The 21531-nt window shown below is 36.7% G+C and overlaps 1 protein-coding gene across 2 annotated transcripts in view; it reads left to right on the top strand.

The window, feature by feature from the left end:
* The window catches only part of zdhhc14 (zDHHC palmitoyltransferase 14), a 45926-nt gene that overhangs the window by 7409 nt on the left and 16986 nt on the right, over positions 1–21531 (top strand). For both annotated transcript variants that reach the window (XM_077220452.1, XM_077220451.1), the window contains exons 2-7: positions 3179–3339; positions 6600–6758; positions 6851–6988; positions 14075–14123; positions 16570–16672; positions 18048–18157. In XM_077220452.1, the coding sequence (XP_077076567.1) occupies positions 3179–3339; positions 6600–6758; positions 6851–6988; positions 14075–14123; positions 16570–16672; positions 18048–18157 (720 nt within the window). The remainder of the gene's footprint in view (positions 1–3178; positions 3340–6599; positions 6759–6850; positions 6989–14074; positions 14124–16569; positions 16673–18047; positions 18158–21531) is intronic.

The raw sequence follows: 21531 nt of genomic DNA, 5'->3' as shown, positions 1-21531 counted from the left end.
AGGGGGTCCCCTATAGTTGGCCCCCCATGCCTGGAATATGGACCCTTAAGTCGGCTTGGTTCCAGAGTTATGCCCGATCAAAGTTCCACAGGAAGTGACAATATCTCAGGAATGAAAGCCAAGTTCGGGTTCAGTACTCCCGGCATAGGGGGCCCACTGAATGACCCCTCCATTTCCGGAGTCCAGAGCCCCAACTCAGCTTGGGTCCAGAGTTTTTCCCGGTCAAAGCTGGACCGGAAGTAGCGGTATCTCAGAGCCGGACGGTCCCAGGGGCTCAGGACTATGGGGATTGTATGGTCCCTCTGGGACCTCTCCATGCCCGGAATTTCAAGGCTTAACTTGGCTTGGCTCCCGAATTATGACCGGTTATACATAAAGGACTTTAGGACAAAACGGGCTCTATCTCATTTGAATGAATGTTTGTAATTTGTAGGCATCTAAATATAGTTGTAAATTAAGGTAGTAAGTAAGGTAAAGTTAAAAGGTTAGTAAGGTAAAAGCACACAAAGAAATGTTATCATTAAACACTTTCAGAAAATGTATCAAAGTTTGCAAGTAGAGGGATTTCTCACTGAAACGCATAAGGTGGGCTTAAAGGTGCAGTGTGTGATTTTTAGCGGCATCTAGTGGTGAGGTTACGAATTGCAACCAACACAAGTTACGGTGGCCGACAGGAAAATATGTCAACATCTGAGACAGCAGAGATTAGCCAGTTCAGCTATATGGTTTCTTTACAAGGATAAATTAAGAAATTATGTTTACTTAATTATTCAGTAAACTATATGTTATTGTGAATATTACTATTACTTGTTCATCATTGTCAGTGTTTTATTTGCTGAACTAAGCTTGCTTCCTTGCACGAAGAGCAACATAGTAACGAAACATGTTTGTCCGTTTAGGGCTACTGTAGAAACATTTCGGGCGCAATTCAATGTAAGGGCAGGGCTGCCAACTCTCACGCATTGAGCGTGAGACACACGCAATTGACCCAATTCTCACGCTCTCACGCCACACCCCCGATTTCTCACGCTTAAGTGTCAACCCGGTAGGTAAAATGCCTGAAAGATGAGTTTATCTATATATCTACCTGTTGAGCCACTCGCGATCGACTAGTTATACCGCAAATTAGTTAAATATCCCGTAATCTAGAGTAAAGATATTGTGCTCCAAACCACGCGCACGGCAGAGGTAAGCGAGCGAGAGACCTTGCGTGTGCAGACCAGCCCCCCCCACCCCCCTCCCCCCCCCTCCCCGGTTGGAGTAGTCTCACGCCAAGCTAAACTCAAAAGTTGGCAGCCCTGTAAGGGTAGCCGCGGTTATGGAGATATAAATGTCTCATTCTAAGGTAATAAAAACATAACAGTTCATTATGCAAGGTCTTTATACACCACTGAAAACATAGTTATGGATCTTATATTGCATTATAAATAGATCCTCAGAAATATTACACAATGCACCTTTAAATGGTTCCACAGTGAGTAATGGTGAAAAAAGACAATGTTTTCCTTTAAAAATGTAATACATTTTTACAAATACATGCATGGAGCTTAAATATACTGTAGACTAAGTATCATAGTAATTTTCACTGTCCTCACATTGAGAAATGTTTAGTTTTTTTTTTATTCAAGGTTAGCTTGTGTTGGCTATAGTTTGCATTTGTTTTGTGGCACTGTACCATTTAAGCCCATCTTAAGAAAAATATTTAATTTATGAAAATAATCTTCTCTACAATACAATTTATGATGTATTTATTTGTAAATTATTGTAAAATGAATCTCAAAACATTCATTGTTTACAGTTCACATGCTTAATTCTTTGGCAGTCTATCTTTCTGTATTTTCTATTTTAACATGCTTGTCGATAGTATCTGACCAATTTGGCTAATTCAGTTGTGGTGCCTAGTTGTGCTTAGCCAATTTAGCAGCCATCAGATTGCAGTGCAAGTCATTTAAAATGTTTAGTCCTGGAGTCTGAATACCATTATATATTATGGCAGGGAATTTTTTGGGCATTGTACCACAGACCATTTGCTAATGCTTTGAAACAGATGGTGGTACATTTCATTAAATTCTAAATGTACAAGGAAGCAAGATTGGAATCATTTTTTTGAATTTTTATCCCATGTCACAAAGAATGCATTATATTCAGGTTATTCTCATTTAGATTATTCATTGATGAGGTTCAGATTTTATTTGAACAGTCCTGTGTTCTGATTCTTGTCTATGTAACCATATGTAGGCAGCAGGAACTATATTTATTGAGGAAACATGAAATTACTAAATAAAATAAGATAGATTGCAATAAATCAGCCCATATTTGGCCATTTTTAGATGATCAGTATTGGCTAATAACTGTGCTTGCTTAGCTGATTTTTAAATTAATATTAGATTTCCTTTGTATCCGTTCCAAAATATACTAATATCCCTATAAAATAATAATGCACAATTTCTGTCAATTTTTTTCTGTAATACAAAAGTTCAATATCAGAAGTCTATAACAGAAGAAATAACAGAGTCTCGACTGCTTTAATAAATTGCATTTTCCTTTGAGTTTTCCGCGTCAAAACGCCATTCACATGGATCCGCAAAAACGCAGTATTCTGCTGCCAGGCCATTAGATGGTGATGTAACACTATAGACTGAACATGTAATATGCATGTGCATGATGTCATCGTCTTCAGAGATTTGCATTTTGTTGTTTAGACGGAGACTTGCACTTTGAAAAACGTGTTCAATTTCAGGCACCCAAAATGCTGTTGTCGTGTAAATGAACGGCCAAAATGCATAAAACGTTTTACGTTTTTTAGTTGAAAACGGTGTAAACCGCACCGTTTTCTGAACCAGTCTATTTTTGCAGTGCTGTTTTGTTGAGTCTAATGCCTAACAACATAACTATATTTACAAATTAATCACGTTGTTACACAAGTATTTATTACATTGTAATAACACAGTTATTATCTTATTACATAGTAGTTTGACTGTAAGTGTTTTTGCTAAAGCCAAAAGACAGGACCTTTAAATAGAGGACCTTGACAGTTTTGCATGGTCATGAGCATACGGGTGGTCTGTAACTTTGGGGTTTAATTGCTGTGGCCCCTTCATATCTCATGCTGGTGGGATTAACTAGCAACACTGCGTAAAAAAGCTCACAGCCAGTTTTTCCATTCCCTCTCTTCCAGCTGCCCATTCCTGGCATCAAACCTGACTCCTGCCATCCCGGCCATCGGAGGAGTGCTGTTCGTGTTTGTGATGGGTATGCTCCTGCGGGCGAGCTTCAGCGACCCGGGCGTCCTGCCCCGGGCCACACCGGAGGAGGCGGCAGACATCGAGAGGCAGATAGGTGCGAGGAAAGACAAGATCATCACTCTTCCTCTGTCTTTCCTGGTTCTGTTCTTTTCACACCGAGCTGAGTTTGCAGGTCTGAGGGAATGCTCTCAGTTAAAGGAGACAGAAGACATTTGGTGTTATTCTCTTTTCTGGTTTGATATGAATAATGCATGCCGCTCGCTCTCAGGTTTGCTGTCAGCACACTCGGAGTAATATGAAATCTGCTGAAATATTCATCCCTAGCAAAGATTCATGCTCCCTTAAAGTATTTGTTCATGTTATTCAGTCTGATAGTTTGATCTGTCAAGAGTTAAAAGTGGTTCATAAGTTGCTTTGAGTATTATTAAAGGGCCAGAAAGGACCCCATTGGAAGATTGAACTAATTTCCTACTGTATTCAAAATTGTACTACAGGCCAAGCCATTTTATGCCATAACATAAATTACTGGATTGATTTAATTCGCTTGCATATGAATCGCTGGTTATAATTGAATGGAGTCACTGCTATAATCCGTTATCTGGTCTTTCGTTGAGACCCCATTGGTGAGGAACTGGAATCACTAGGGCTGAGCCAGGAAGTGCACTTTAGCTCAGGTTTGTCATCTCGGGATATTGAGTTATCTGTCCATGCTGTTCGTATGAATAATATAGTAGGAAGTAAACACTGCTGGGAGCCCCGTTGGCACTGTGTGCTGCTCAGAAGATGCATAGCGTTTTGAGGGTCACGTAAGATGTTAAAGCAATAGTTAACTCAAAGATGACATTTCAGTCACAATATTCTCACCCCTTTAAAATCCAAGTGATTTTTCTTCTATGGAACACAAATGGGAAGTTTTGAGGAATGTCCGTCGATCTCCGAAATGATAATAAAAGCTCCATAAAAGTAGTGCAGGATTCTGAAGTCATGGATAATTTTCAATCAGTCTCTCCCTCACACAAAGCTAAGTTATTAGCTGCTGCTTTTTCCACCGAAGCTCTGAAATGGACTAGCTGACACCACTGATGACATATTCCATTGGTTCTTGTGGGTCTTGTGACCAAACATCATTGACATCGATTTTGAAAAGAAGTCTCCTATTATCACCATGGCTGCATTTATTTAATCAAGTATAAAGCAAAAACGGTAATACTGTGAAAAATGATTACAATTCAAAATAACTGATTTCTATTAATACGTTAAAATGTAATTTATTCCTGTGATCAAAGCAGAATTTTCAGCATCATTACTCCAGTCTTCAATGTCACTTCAGAATCATTTTGTGCTCCAGAAACATTTCTGATTATCAATTTTGAAAACAGTTGTGCTTCTTAAAGTCCCCCTGTAGTCAATAATTGAATCCCTTAAAACCCATGTTTGATCACCAGAATGACATATTTGTTTTTCCTTGGAAAAAAAATGTCTTCATGCCTTAAAATAGCTTGAATGTAACTCTACACCCTTGACTCATTTAGTATGCGTGGTTCTATGAATATGCGAATGATCCCCGCCTCCACTCACTCACACCAGCTCAGAGATCCACTCGTTGACGATCACACATTGGTCTGATTGGTCACAAGGTAGTTTGTAACGTCAGAAACACGATTTCAAACCACATTTTTGAGACAGACTTTGGTTCACTGCAGTTTTAAAGAGTAAATACTCCGCAATGGTGTTGACTTATGAATTTGTACATGGTTTGTCTTAAAGCATATGAAAAATGCAACATAGACATATAAACAACATTAAAAGCTTGATTTTAACCACAGAGGGACTTTAATATTTTTGTGAAAAAAAAAAAAATTTTACAGGATTTTTTCAGGACAACATTTAATAATAATCCATTACATTTATATAGCACTTTTCTTGGTACTCAAAGCGATTTACATATAGAAGGGGGAATCTCCTCACTTTTTTTCATTTATTAGAAATGAATTTCTTTTGTAACATTGTAAAAGTCTTTACTTTTTAATTTTGATCAATTTTAAGAATCCCTGCTTAACACAAAACAAGTTTTAATTTTTCCCCACAAAAAACCCAACCTTTTATGGCAGTGTATATGATTTGAAGGCTTTAGTGCAGAGAAAATTTTTCAGTGAATAACGGTTTAAATCTCAGACATTTTCTCTCACAAAGCTATAATTTGTCTCCTTAAGCAGGACTTTGACGTTATTTTCTTTTGGAAACAAACGTTGTGGCATTATTTTCCTGTTAAAAAAAATCTGCTAATCTTCTTGTAAATCTGCTATGAAACAATCTATATTTTATATAAATAAATGTGCCTTGACTTGACTTAAAACTCAATATAAGTTGTTTAACTTATATAATCTAAATTACAATTTAGATAATTTAGTTTTACATTAATGGTGTTTGTACATTAATGTAAATTAGTGTGTGTGTGTGTGATATTAGAACCTTTCACTTTCATAGAAGGGTTTTGAATAAAGGGTGAATAAATGAAATAAGAAGGACTTCATTTTAGGATGAATAATTGCTCTAAAGGAATTTTCCAGATTCAGCATCTGTGACATGCGGTCGGTTACCACAGGCAATAATTTTGATTCGCCCTTCATTTTGTAAAAATATGAGTGTACAGTAATGCTTGCATGTAGGGAATTCACTGATAGGAAAATTTTGGCCTATACCGATAATTCTTTAAATTTGAAAGCCGATAACCGATATATTGCCCGATAAATCTAAATCCAAATTTTTATATAATTTTTGGAAGCCTGATCAGAAAAACAAAAGTCTCACCATTAAAAGCCATGTCCTAAGCACACAATTATAATGTTCTCATTATAATTTTATGTAGCCTATATGACATTAACTGTATTATACTTTTTTTTTTTTAATTGATTCGAAACATATTTCAAGCAATTAAAAAATTTGCTTTAATATATCAGCCAAATTTTCTTATCGGGTTACATCAAAAATAAACATACATTGGCCGATACCGATATGGTGATTACATATTGTACATCTCTACTTGCATGTTGGATATCTATGGTGCAAGACAAAATGACCACTGGATTAATATAATAAAAAAACTACTTTGAAAGTACAGTCACTAGTCATTATACAAAAGATTGCATAAGCATTACACATATTTAAAGTAAATAATGTGATTTAGATAACTCCAAAACACCTTGTCCCATAGACTTAGTAGTGGTAACCAACAGCATGACGCAGAAGTCAAGATCCTTTATACTGACACACTATAGAGGACTTCCTCATCTTTTTTGATTTTCTGCCAGAATGGATCTCTGAATGGGTTTCGGGTCTGTTCTGGTTTCACAGATGCGACCAACGGCCCGAGCGGCCCAGGCTACAGACCGCCCCCCCGAACCAGAGAGGTGCTCATCAACGGCCAGACAGTCAAGCTCAAATACTGTTTCACCTGCAAGATCTTCCGCCCGCCGCGGGCCTCACACTGCAGCCTGTGCGACAACTGCGTGGGTAAGCTTGTGTGTGTGTGTGTGTGTGTGTAAATATCTATATAATAGTCAGCATCAGGCAAAGAAGTGCTAACATTGTGCGTTTCTCCTCAGAGAGATTTGATCATCACTGCCCGTGGGTGGGCAACTGTGTGGGGAGGAGGAACTATCGCTTCTTCTACCTGTTCATCCTCTCACTCTCCTTCCTCACTCTCTTCATCTTCGCCTTTGTCATCACGCACGTAATACTGAGTAAGAGTGCCGACCGCCTACTTCCTTATATAACTTCAGCCTTCAGTGCCAGAACACATGACCGATCTTATCTTACCTTATTCATTTAGCAGCGTTCGGCAGAACAAACCCATGACTTAGCAGGCGCTTTATATGCATAGGTGTGTAACCTTTCTGCTTACTTGCGTAGAGCGAAATAGGACATCTTAAAGGGGTGGTTTACTGCTTTTTTTTCTTTGCATGACTGTGTTTATGGGGTGCAATATAACATGTCTTCGGGTTTTTTTTGTTTTTTTTAAGCCTTATTTTTCATAAATTTCACCTTTGTTTTAAGCCGCTTTCTCCTCTGTCATTTGAACGACCGGTTGACTTCCTGATTCTATGAAACCACTCCCTCAGAAACAGGCAATGGGCTCAGATTGGTTAGTTGGGCCGCTGTGTTGCAATTGGCTAAACTGCGTGGCGGAAACTTCACGCCCATTACCTTTACTGGCGAAAGCTGCATGTGCTCCGGTCAAATGTAAATAATGGTGTCAATACTGCGTATCTGCTTGAGCCAGAATCGGACCCAGAAAGCGGCAATGAAGAGAATCAAGCAGAACCTCCCCAAACACGGCTCTTACAAAACGTTTCTGAATGGTACATTTTTTAATCATTATTATTATTATTCTATTCTACTATTATTATATAAGAATTTCGATATGCTGTTACTTGAAAATGCTACTGCTGCTTGTTAGCTTTTGAGATACGGTTTTCTCCTGATTAAATGTTTAATATAACTGAATAAATGACTGAGTAATACAGTTTTTTAAAGTTATTGTTTTGTCGATATAAGGAACAATCGTTTATCTATTCACAAAAATTTGTTTATTCGGTGTATCGTTTTCTTTAGGTGTACATGTGGCAACTGTGTTAAAATGCCAACAGAACGTGAAAACATCTGATAACAGCAGCTGAAGTTTGCTGTTGCGATTACATATAATTTTTTGAACTTTATACACGTTTGTCTTATACACACAAAATAGCAAAGAACTAGCTAGCTACAAACTGCGTTGGCATTGGTTTTTATGTTCTTGATCGAAAAATTACGTAATAAAGTATACTTGGATAATGCATTTACAAAATTAGTACACAATTACAAATTCAGGTCCAAAAGGTTTGTACGCGATTGTCATACACGAAATAGCTTAACTAAGTGGCTACTAAGGCCAGCGCTGGCATTTGTTTACGTCCTTGATAAAAACTAAAGCATTACGTCTTAAATTACACATGCAAATACATTTAAAATGATTAAGTCTTACTTACTGGCTGTGGCCCAACAACTGTTGCCTCTGGTTTTAAAGTTGGAACTGCTTCATGCTTTAGTAACAGTTTGTTGTTGAATCCGGCATTGAATTTGTGGAGATTCTGGAAGCTGTTTTCCGTAAAATGCGCAGCACAGAGAGCTGAATTACGATTGTAATTTTCAGGAACATAATCAAACATAAATTGTAGCAATTGTTGACGAACTTCTTCCGTAGGAAGCCCGGACACAGAAGACCTGACAGCTGGGTAAAAATAACACACTTGCGACAGCATGGCTACTGCTCTCCACTATAACTCTTCCTCTTCGACAAAGCAGCAGAAATACTGTATGGCCATGCCCCCTTTTTTGAATATTCCGGAGGGAGGGTTGGTTATGGGTTAGTTACGTATAAAACCCGGGACGGGAGTATCTCGTTGTAGTCCCATTCGAGTCGTTTTTGTAGGCATTAAACTTCCTGATTTTTAAAAGACGATATCTCTGCTTACGTTGAACTTTCAGCGCAGCAACTTTGCAGATACTGTTCATGCACCAACAGCAACATTACACACTATTTAAAATGAAAAAAGTGAAATCACAATCAACCACCCCTTTAAGAATTTAGTTTGTAGATACTTATAGTAGTTTTATAATTAGTTATAGATTAATTATGTGGTGATTTTGAGAATTATGAAGTCTGAGGTTGTTCAATTTATAACAATTTAGTGTAGTGACAAGGCTAATTACTTTTCAGTGATAGTATATGGTTATGCAAATAAATGACAGGATTAAAATGTTTTATTATATCGCAGAAACAAGTTTTGTTTTTTTCCCCACGACTAAGCAGAATGAACCCTCTGGTACTCTTTTTTTAGTGTACTCTAATATTTTACTTCATTGGAATGGTACGAAACTTGGTAAAGGTTTTGGCATTTGCTATGTTAACCAAAAAAAATAAAAATCATGGGCATGATTTGAACAGGTTAAATGCTCCTCATGGTCAAAATGCATTGGAAATAAATGGGAGACGAATTTTAACAAGTGAAATCTTCTGGTACTGCGGCCAAACATAATCTTATTAAAAGCTCATTTTTTGAGATATCCAGCCCAAATTTGGAACACAACTTGTTTTGATTTATGGCTTTGATTTTCTTGAAGTTTTAGAGTAAAACGTGATTTTGAAAATATATATTTCATATAAAAATTTGAAATATTTTTTTTGTGCATTTTTCATAACAATAAACGTAAAATTCTGTTATTTTTTTTTTGTTCACTTTTTTCAGCAATAATAATCTGCCAAGTGTCGTCTTTAAAAAGAGATCAAACTTTTACGACAAGATTTTCAAGATTTACGACAGTTTAAGTCGGAAATTTATTTTTCAGGTCAATGGCCAATAATTTAGTATAAAAAAAAAATCCCTTAAAAAATGAAATAAAAAACATTATCAAACTAAAATATAGTACATTCATTTCATTGACAAAAATAAAATAAAAAAATTTGGTAATTTTTGCCCGACACGTGAATTAAGAGCACCAGAGGGTTAAATGATTATATATGTTGATTATTTCCCGGGAAGTTGGGGGCACAAAACTTCTGAGTGAAGAGTGCAGAAGTGTGTGTACCAGTCATATTCAAAACATTTAATCTTATTTTTGGTGAAGTATTTGCACCAATATGCCTCTAGTACTGGTGCTTCATCACTGTAATGTATGCCTATCGATCGGCTCTGATCTGGGCTGTTGACTGGCAGGAGGAAATCGTGAGTCTGCTGACAGTGCAGTTTCTTCCCTGGGTTAAGTGATGGAGAGGCTGTAAGTTTGAGCTCAGCACTGTTTACTGCACACAACTGATCAATCAGGCCGTGAGGGCAGGGACACTAGAGTGACAAATGGCTCCTGTAAGATGTTTATTGGACCGGGCGCACTCAGTGCGGCTTTATTTACCCACGAATCTCTCCTCAGATGCCCTCTAGAAACCATTAGCATTAAACACAGTGGCTGACTTTGAAGCGGTCCAGAAATGATTGCATTGGGAGTGTCAGGACAGTGGCTCAGGGATTGTTTTAGTCTCTCCTGGTGCACCAGTGATGACACTAAATTGGAATATTATGGTACTTTAAGTATATGAAAATCCTTTAGTATCGATCTAATTCCAGATACTCATATTATATATCCATATACTGTGGTTCTCCAAGGTAGCTCAGAAAACATGCTATTATTATGTAGGGTACAATAGGGCTAAAGGCACCCTAAGAATAATGTGCTTTTCACTATTCCCATAGTGTATGATTGCAGGGAAAAATAAGCTTTTATTAAACATTGATTGGGCAACTGATTTAGGAGAAGACGTGGTGTTTTGTTTAAAAATCTTATGAATGTATGAGATGGCAACGTTGGCCTTTTACCCCACATACTTTGTAAAACCAGCACGGGGTAAAAGGCACACAGTATTTACACAAATACTTTAGCTAAAATAATATGTTTTTAATAATCTTAATAATGTTTTTAATAATAAGTTAATACTTGTTCAGAACAATCACTTAAGCAGAGTTAGTACTATTTTTGGTTTATTTTGATAAATAAAAGAATGCATTTTTGTTCAATAAATATTGATTACTTCAGTCATGAAATTGTTCATTTTAAAAATACAGAAAAAATAATATTTAAAAAAGAAAAGATTCTGAAAGCATTGAATGAGATTCCATAATAATTTTATAAAGCTTTATAGTAATAACAAATAAATATGATGTTTTATTATATGACACGATTAATATCATAAAAAGCCAAAAGGCACTGTTAATTAATTGTATTTGATTAATATGACACGATTAATGTCATAAAAAGCCAAAAGGCACTGTTAATTAATTGTATTTGATTAGAATTTAAACTATCTAAACATTTTCTTTTAAAGGGGTGGTAAAACACAATTTCACTTTTCTAACTTTAGTTAGTGTGTAATGTTGCTGTTTGAGCATAAGCAACATCTGCAAAGTTACAGCGCTCAAAGTTCAAAGCAGATGGAGATATTTGCTTTTAAACAATTCAGTTTCTAAGGACTACAGCAAACAGCCGGTTTTGGACTACACGACATTCCTCCAGGGTTGCTGACATCAGTAAACCCCATTATTTACATAAACCCTTCCTCCGAGAATACTTAAAGGTGGGGTATGTGATTTGGAAAACGACCGGCAGATTTTGAAAATACACAACTCAAATGGTCCTAGCTTATTTTCTCCAAGGCTGGCTCTGACTCCACCCATTCGAAGAACATGGACGCGCAATCATGCACGAGCGAAAACTCAGATGCGCGAGAGATTGTAATGACGATTTAATACTAATCATGGAACCGGCTTTACTGACGAGATGCGCATGCGTCACGAGCTTTGAGTCACGCGCGCTGGGGGGAGGGGGGTGTGGTACGACCGTTTGATTGACAAACTTACTGTTTAATGATTCTAGGTGGTCTTGGAAATGATTGGCTGGAGTTTTTCGAGTCCTGCCCGTTCCACAGATGATTAAATTGCTTAATTTTCATTTCAGTGCTTCTAACTCAGTGGCTGTAAGTGGGTTAGGAATAGGATTTCAAGGTTTTTTGAAAAAATGGACAAAAAAGAGAATCACATACCCCACCTTTAATAAAGGGGCGAGGCCATTTTATATTGCGTTGGAGAAGAGTTATTGTGGTATAGGAGTGTTTTTGCTGCCGCAATGTCGTCGAAACGCTGTTATTTTCAGCAGTGCCCAGATTGCAGGTCCACTTTGTTCAGTCTTCCTAGGGTCGGGGGAGTTAGGGATCAATGGTTAATTATTACGCAAATCTCGCTCTCTGTGCTGCACATTTTACCGAGGAAAGCTTCCACAATCTTGGCGAGTTAAATGCAGGATTCGCACAACGGCTTGTGCTGAAAGATGGAGCAGTTCCCACTTTAAAAACAGAAGCTGTTGTTTTACGGGCCACAATCTGTAAGTATGATTTATTTTTCGTCTATGTGTTTTCCTGTAATAGTTCGTATTGTTAATTGAACATTGTAGCAAGGAAGTAAACAATTGACAACGCTGTTTGGCTCTGCAAACCAGCTTGTTAAATGCTCATTCATACTTAACGTTATCCGACAAACACCTAACGTTACAAACTTTTTTTAAATCTCAACAGCGAACTTGGAGTTAGAGTAAATTATTCTTTGATTAACTTAGAGCTTTTATGTATTGTTTATCGCTTGTTTATCTACAGGCATGCTAAACATGGTTCTGTGTTTGATTTGGCTACTGTAGTAAATCCAATGTTTAGTGTTCGTTTTGGGTTAATAGTTTTGTCGACAGATATTTGGCTACAATTGTTCTAAAAATACAAAAGTAACGGTGCCATACAGTCAGTAATGATCACTATAGATCCGCAGTCTTTACTAAAAAAAAATCCCTTTGAGGACTGTAGTATGATTTGTTAGAACGATTATATGAAATTCTTGTTTATGAAGCTTATTTTTTTGTAATACTATAATAATTAGTACAATTAAATAACAGCAAATCTAAAAGGTAATGAGACAACAAAAAACAAACCTTTCTGAAACGTCGTTTAACAGCCGTTCTTGAACAGGTTCTGCTCGATCATCTTCACTAACATTCTCTGGGTCTGATTCGGGCTCAAATTGCTGCGTGGCGGGGCGTGACGTTTCCGAAAAAAACTTGCACTAGTCGGTTAGCGAATCACAACACACTGAGCCAGCTGACCAATCTGAGCCCATTGTCTAGTTTTGAGGGACTGGCTTCATAGAACCCGGAAACCATCAGACCGTGTTTACTAAGAGGGACAGAGCAGTGTAGAATGAAGGTAAAATATATGAAAAATAATGCATTTTTTTTTAAAAACGAAGCATGAACACGTTACAGTGCACCCCACAAACACAATCAAGCCTTTGAAAAAATGTTTTACCACCCCTTTAAGTTGTAAATAACATGCAATTGTCCAAAAACCTTACATTCTGTTCGCACTTATGAAAATAATATACTTTAAAAGAATATACTTAAGTACTCTGTGTAACTCTTTCCCTGCGAGCGTTTTTGAAAAAAAGTTGCCAGCCAGCACCAGCATTTGATCATTTTCACAAAAATTATCTGCTTTCAAAGAAAACAAAAAAAAATCTGTTTTATTCTAGCTTCATGCATTCCATTTATATCAACAATTGAATGTGGGAAAGTTTCATAAAAAAGCTAATTTTGAGTAAAAAGCTGAGAAAATCTCATTTTTGTCGAAGACTACATCCAGATCGGATTCAGAACGATGATCAAAATATAGATGGAGTAGATCGTGTCCATCAACACCCCAAAGCTTCACTGTCCTATACCTCTTCCTGGGTCCACATTTCATTCAGTAACATTAGGCAGTTTTGATTTATGTCGTTTGATGTTGATGATCGCAACATTATTTTACATATGCATCTGATTAACATATGATATCGCTTGTTTCTGCTGCTTCTCATGTTTTGATCAGGAGATTCTGTACTTTTTCAGAAGATGTGTAATAGCGCCCCCTACCATATAACAATCAAAACACGGAAATTTCCGTCAATTGCGTGGAAAGAGTTAAAAGAGGGACAAGGAATGCTTTGCCACATCGCTTTAATTAACTATAATTGCTAATTTGGCATGTAGGTATTCCACAAAACTGTAGGATTTAGTGTGTCTGCAGACATCTGTGAGACAGCAGCTGGTTAATTTCTTATTGCAGTGACTCTGCGCTCAATATGCCGCCTGCTTTTTCATTCGAGACTTGTTCCATGTTCCTGTGACAGCTTTTCTTTGTTACATAACCAGTGCTTTTCCTGCAGGATCCAACAGGACTGGCTTTCTTAGTGCTCTCAAAGACAGCCCTGCTAGATATCCTTTCACTAAAGTGTGTGTGTGTGTCTGTGTGTGTGGGAAGAGGCTGTGCAATAGGAGTCTATTTCTGGTTTTCACACCTCTAGAACACAATTGCAGAAAAGCAGCCCACACTGACTTTCTCCACATCTTCATTGCTATGCGTATGCACCCCTCTCTTTTCAATGGAAAGAAATATGTTATTAAATACGGTCAGTGGGAAGTCTTTACATATCTGCGATTAGCATGAGAAGGAAAACAGCGAGACAGAAGAGAACAGTGATTTAAATTAGCGAGGGGACGTGGTCTCGCTGTCGTCTTCATTAGCGAAACCTGCTTCCTGCTCACGGTCAATTATTAGCTGGTCATGCATCATTTACTGCTTCATGATAGACTCACTCTCATAGGCAAGGTGTCAACACATGCTAGTGGTAGCAAAACAACCTTTGCAGGGTACAACTGCAAATTGTTATCTTAAGTGGCCTATTTTTGTCTGGTTTTCCAGTAAAATATCTAAATGTATTTTAACTAATTTAGTCGTGAAGAAAATAATTATTTTTTTAATTATCATTATTAATTATAAAAGAGTTTCTTTTTCGATTTATGCTTTAAGCTTTTTTTTTTTTTTTTTTGCTAATCAATTTAATTCTTGAGAAAGCTAAAATATTCTTATATATTCTTCTACTCGGACTTCTTGCTCGTCCTAGAGCTTTCATGCTAAAACTACCAAACTCGGGTAAGACCTTTAGACTGCTCTGACTTGCGTTACTATATCTTTTCTAACTGATCCGACTTTGGGAATTCCCGTATCGGACTTCCGAACAATCCCAAATTCCCATAGACTTTTATTGAGGGGGTCAAAACTTTTATACAATAACTCTAAAGGCCTGTTCACACCAAGGATGATAACCATAAAGATAATGATAAAGATATAGTTTTAAAAATCACTCTCAATATTAAACGATAGCAGAGTTCACACCACAGCTATAACGATAATGCCACCGTGAAACGATTTGGTTGGAATCACTTTCATCCGTTTTTAATCCAGCTGATGAACGATAAAAACATTGACAGCCAATCAAAATCCAAGCTGCTGTAACAAACTCGTTCTTTTAAAGTTAAAGAAAAGCACACGCTTAGAATAAAAAAAAAAGATATCATCCGCTGGAGTGGATGCTTATATCGTTATATATAGCTTTATAGTTATCGTTCTTGGTGTGAACGGGCCTTTATAGAGTATTTAGAGCTGTCTGTCTCTAGCAAAGTGCAAAACCTTGCCTTAGAAAACATACTAAAACATGCTAGTCATGTGTTAAAACATGCTAGCAACATTTTAGCAAAATGTTACATCATGCTAGTGAAACCAAAACATGCTAACAATGTGATAAATCATGTTAGCAAACATGTTAAAACATTAGCAATGAAGTAATTAATGCTAGAAACATGTTAGCAACAAGTTAAAACATGCAAGGAACATGATAGCAACATACAAAAATTTGCTGTCAAAGTGTTAAATCATGTTAGAAACATGTTTGCCAGGTGCTTATTCATGCTAGGTACATGTTCAACATGTTAAAACATGCTAGCAATTTTTTAAACCATGTTAGCAAAATGCTAAAACTCTATATGTCTGTCTAATATTTCTAATCTATCTATTGTCTCTGTCTTTCTAATATTTCGTATCTATCTATCTAACTATCTATCTGTCTGTCTTTAAAACTACTTTAAAGTTCAAACTACTTTGTGAAACTACTTCAAACTGAAAACCTTCAAGCTTCAAGACAAACTACTTCTTTTCTGGTCAGGCTTTCTCAAGACAATTTTTTTGATCATGTTGAAGATTTATGCTGAAAACACCCCTTTCATATAAAACACTACTGTTTAAGTTTGGGGTCTGTATGATTTATTTGATCTATTTATCTATTTATTGATTGATTGATGGATTCATTCATTCATTCTAGTATAATACTGAAATAAAAACAGTTGTTTTGGATAATATTTTTTTACTGTTTTACTGTCTTTTTGATTAAATAAATGCAGCCTTGGTGAGCATAAGAACATTATTTCAGAAACATTACAAATCTTACCGACCCCAAACTTTTGAATGCTGGTGTAAATTAAGCTCATCACAGATGCGCCTTATTCCGGAAAGCAAGTGCTTAACAGAATTTTTTCTATAAAACTTTTGTGTACATATACTGCTGCCATGATCAATAGAAATTCATCAAATGACAAAGAAAAGAGCTTATACCCGGGCATCAGTCCAGAAGTGCGGTGTAGTCAAGCTCACTCTCAGCATTTTAAAGATGCGATTGCAGTAGTTGAATGATGCTGTACAGACCCAGTATATCCAGCATACTTGAGTCCTTTAATGCGAGTCCATTTCTGAAGCTGTCGGTCAGCGTTTATAATCAGTGGTTGTTGTAATACATGTGTAGATTTGTGTTTTCCTTGACGGCTGTACTGTTCTGGAAGTGGTGGTGTGCTTTTTCTCCGTCTGGTCCATCGTGGGACTGTCAGGTTTTCATACCTACCTGATCAGCTCCAATCAGACCACCAACGAAGATGTGAGTACCTCTTGTTATGCTTTATCTCCAGTATTAATTAATGAAATAAACATGTTGCTATGATAATAGCCCGTTTCAATATAATACACCCAAAGCTGCATTGATCATAATAACCTGACAGGAGACAAAACCGGTCATACAAACAGGGTCCAAAATGAACACCTGCCAAGCCTGCAAAAGAGATATGAGAAATTTAAAGGGGTAATGACTTTAATGTATTGGGCAATCGTGGGCTAATGGTTAGAGAGTCAGACTAGGAACCCGATTCTCAATACCGGCAGGAAATTACTGAGGTGTCCTTGAATGAGGCACATAACCACCAATCGCGGTTAAAATTTACAAATGTATATTTTTTTTTCTCAAAAATTTATTTATGTGGAAAAACAATTATTTACAACCCTCATTCTCTGTCTGAAATTATCTTTTTTAAGAGGCGGCTTCTTTAAACCTGGTCAGTAAACGGCCACTGTTATGATTGGCTAACGTCATTGCATAGGAAACCGTATCAACGCTATTGCACGCGAGTAAGTGTTTTAAAAACATTATCCATGTTAAACCATCATTTACAGACAAAGCATAATGAAATCGTTTGATTATGGTTTGTGATGCAGCTGCTGTCAGATCCAATACAGTCGGCTGCTTCATCTTTCAACACTTTTGAACGAGTTTGTTTGCAAACTCTTCATTACACTGTGCATCGATCTCTGTATAATATCAGTCTTTAATTGAAAGATATTTAAAGTGTACCTACAATATACTTGCAATATTTAAATTTGAACACAAACTAATATACTTAACAATATCTTTAGTTGTTCCAATTCGTTGTTCCAATTTAGCAGACTTTAAGTATACCAGTTTAGTATACCAAAAGTGCAATAGCAGGGTATTTATATTAAGTACATAAATATATAAATGTATTTGTAGTAGACTTACCATAAAGTTAATGTTTTTCAAATGCATTTAAGTATATTTATTTTTCACTAGGGAAATATTTATGTCCTGTACATTTTCTCACTTACCCAGTTGCAGGTTAATTTTGGACCCTGCATATAAAGTTAATTTAAATCTGTCCCTCTGGATATAAACCCAGATCAAACGAGACACTGGGAAAGTTAGAGGAAGACAATTAATGGGAAAGTTAGAGGAAGACAATTAATGGGAAAGTTAGAGGAAGACAATTAATGAGCACTTCAAAAGACTTGGTTTTGAAGATCAGTGGGTATTTCTCACCGTAGCAAAAGATCCTCCTTTCCATCCTCACCCCGGTTCATCCCTGAGTTCACTAAGGCTGCCTGTCGTCTCGCTATCTGCTCTGATGTTGGCAGCTTGTCCCTCTCAGCTACTATAGTTCTCAACGGTCACATCACTGTTTCAGATCAAAGGTTCATGGTCATCCAAACGAGGCAAAGGCAACTACAATCCCTACAGCTACGGAAACTTCATCACCAACTGCTGCGCTGCACTGTGCGGACCTCTACCGCCGAGGTGAATACAACAACTAGGCTGTTCTATAGTATACTGTTTACTTTATACTGCACAGCATATACTGTACACTGCTTATTGTTTTTTTGTTTTTTTTCTAGTTTGAGTATGCTATGTAGTGCCACTACAGTAACAGTGCCCTTTCTCTTTTTCAATGGTTAATTCTGGAAGTATATTCTTCATTCATTTCTATCATATTATTTTTTTTAAAAGCCTATATTAAAGCATTATAAGCAGGGGTGCACATGACTGGTGCACAGGTGTGCATGTTTGGTAAATATGAACGATGCGCACCAGAAAACTTGGAGGGAAGCGCTTTTGAGTAGGCTACCAGAATTTTTGGGGACACGTTTACTTGCAGGAGTAGGATTTTTCTCGATCTCTGGGAAGATGGCAATCTTGATTAGGGCAGCACGATATAGCGTTTTAGCATCGATATCGCGATGTGTGTATCCGCAAAATAGTCACATCGCAGGTTGTCATGCACGTATAGGGATCTTAGTTGATCGGCCAGGGTCCGAAATCAACCCCGGCAAGCGCAAAATGCGGGTAGATTTTCCGTTTGGTGAGTAAATCTCAAAAGGCTATCCGCCACACTGGCGGGTGAATGTTCATACCAAATAGTAATGTAATAATGTTTATTACAATTGCATTTTGTAATGTTATACAATATCTGGCATGATGGCTCTTAGGGATGCTCATTTCGTAAAATTTTCCCGACCGACAACCGCCGCTCGTTATCCGATTATTAACCGTTAACTGATAAGATTATAATATTGTATTGGCATTAAATAAAAATAAAATTAACGAGTGTCTGTGACTCGTTAAAAATACAAAAAAAGCAGGCCTACCTCAATCCACAGCTTGTCTAGTTTTTACTCAAAAAAAGTAACATGTCTACATGATGTGGGGTTAGGGTGGGTCTCTGATGGCACAGATGTCCCGGGAATACAGAGATAACGTCTCGCTAGACTGGCCAACTTTGCAAAGCGGCTTTCATTTACTTGTGGATGTTTGCTTCGCAAGTGATATTGCATTGTACTTGCACTACTTGCACTAGGCCTACTGCTTTATTTTAATACCGCGTAGCATATTTTGCAAGTAACTTCGTCGCCCTTTCTGTCGAAATGGTCCCACACAGTAGCTACTTCTTTGTGTCTGTCTCGTAATATGTCTTTAGCCGTGATTTAAGAAATATAGGCTATATACAATTTTTTTAACCATGCAGCAAACAAACAAAAAAGCTAAAAAAAAAAAAAATATATATATATATATATATATATATATATATATATATAATTATCAAACTATAAACTATAAACGGTTTAAAAGTAAAAAATTAAATAATTTTTTTTATTTTATATATATATATATATATATATACATATATATTATAATTGTTTTTATTTAATTTTTTACTTTTAAATCGTTTAACTGATAGTTTGGTGATTATATTTATTTATATATATATAAATATACATATTTTGCAATAAACTTAATATTGTTTATATACACATTATATATATATATATATATATATATATATATATATATATATATATATATATATCTTTTTTTTTTTTTTTTTTTTAGCTCTTTTGTTTGTTTGCTGCATGGTTAAAAAAAATTGTATATAGCCTATATTTGTTAAATCACGGCTAAAGTAAATTTTTTTACTTTCGGTAAAGTATCTGATAGTTTTACAAAACCTTCAAATGTACTGTTATGAGCACTAGTTCCATGCTCATATCTTCCATGTCTTACTATTTGTTGCTCTGTTTTGACTTCTATGTACTCTTATTCATTCAACATAATACCTTATCTCAATTAAATGTACTGAAATGAATGTATATGTGACACAAAAAGGCTGTTCATTATTTTGGCCTGTAAAAAATATGCTTGGCTGGTGGATTTTTTCATCTACCAGTCCCTGTGGCAGGTGAGCCAAAAAGTTAATTTCCAACCCTGCGCGCTGCACACAGAGCCACGCAGACAGCACATGAATGCCGAATTCAGGCCTCTTGCTCTTCTTTTGAGCTTGAGACATGGCTTGAACAGACACGTACACACAAAATGAAGTCAAAATGCCCGTCTTGGCAAGTATCCTCATAAACCCAGTAGGTTATGTGCTGTAAACAATTAAGAAAGAAAACTGGATGTGCATCATTGGATCTGTGCATTTGTCTTAAAATGATAGTGGCCTAATATACCCACAGCTGTTTGTTAATCCAATGTCAATCAAACAACAAAAGAGAAAGATAAAATCACAGATAAATTGTATTAATTACATTCATTATATTTAATTTATACAGTGAAGAACATAGTCTTTAATTTTTTTTACTTTTACATATTTTACATTTGATTATAAAGCACTACTTATTTTATTTGTGATAACAACAGCTTGTAGGATAAGTGTGCCACATAAAGTGTGAGTACCAAGCAGCATCTACAGGTGCTCCCTTGAGAACCAGAACAAAAAAGTTATGTGCACCCCTGGTTATAAGCCATGAACCAACCAGCTACGATGTGAACAAACTTTGATTTGAAGCATTTAAAAAATTTAACAAAAAATGTGTACGGCTTAGTGATGGAAAGAACTACAATCCCATGAAGCATTGCAAACAGCATAATCAAATAAAAAATGGAGAAAACTAAAACTGCTCATTTAAAAATGTGTGTGTGTGTATATATATATATATATATATATATACAGTGTGTATATAAACAATATTAAGTTTATTGCAAAATATGTATATATATATATATATATTATATAATATACACAATATATATACATATACATACATATATATATGGGATTTGGCGGGGCTAAATAGAACTTTTGCCGCTTGTTTTGACTAGTGGAATTTTCTGCACAGCATCATGGGTGATCGTGTTTAACATTGGAATTTATGGTGAGAAACGTCTCAGGTTACGTATGTAACCCTGGTTCCCTGATAGGGAACGAGACGCTGCGTTTGAGACGCGGTGGGAACGCTCTGCGTGATTACGTCGTGAAGCACGTGTAAAATCAGTCCAATGGAAGCCCGCTACGACATAGGTGTCGTCATAGACCAGGAAACTATAAAGCAACCCTGAAATCAGACCGCGATAGCTTCTGAAAAAACCTGAAGCAAGTCGATCAGGGCATGCAGGAAGTATGGCAGGCAAACGCAGCGTCTCGTTCCCTATCAGGGAACCAGGGTTACATGCATAACCTGAGACGTTCCCTTTCAAGGGAACTCGAGTTGCGTTTGAGACGCGGTGGGAACCCTATACCCACTACGCCATAGTGACAAATGCCCGTTCTGTGTGAGGTCCTGCGCACACTAAGAAGCAAGCAACCTCGCCCCAGGAGTGGAGAGGTCAAGGTCATA

Source organism: Siphateles boraxobius, unplaced genomic scaffold (assembly GCF_051911475.1).
Source record: "Siphateles boraxobius isolate OS27281-9 unplaced genomic scaffold, OSU_SipBor_1 8, whole genome shotgun sequence".
NCBI lineage: Eukaryota > Metazoa > Chordata > Actinopteri > Cypriniformes > Leuciscidae > Siphateles > Siphateles boraxobius.
Note: the sequence above shows the minus strand (reverse complement) of the source record. Positions and strands in the feature narration are given on the sequence as shown.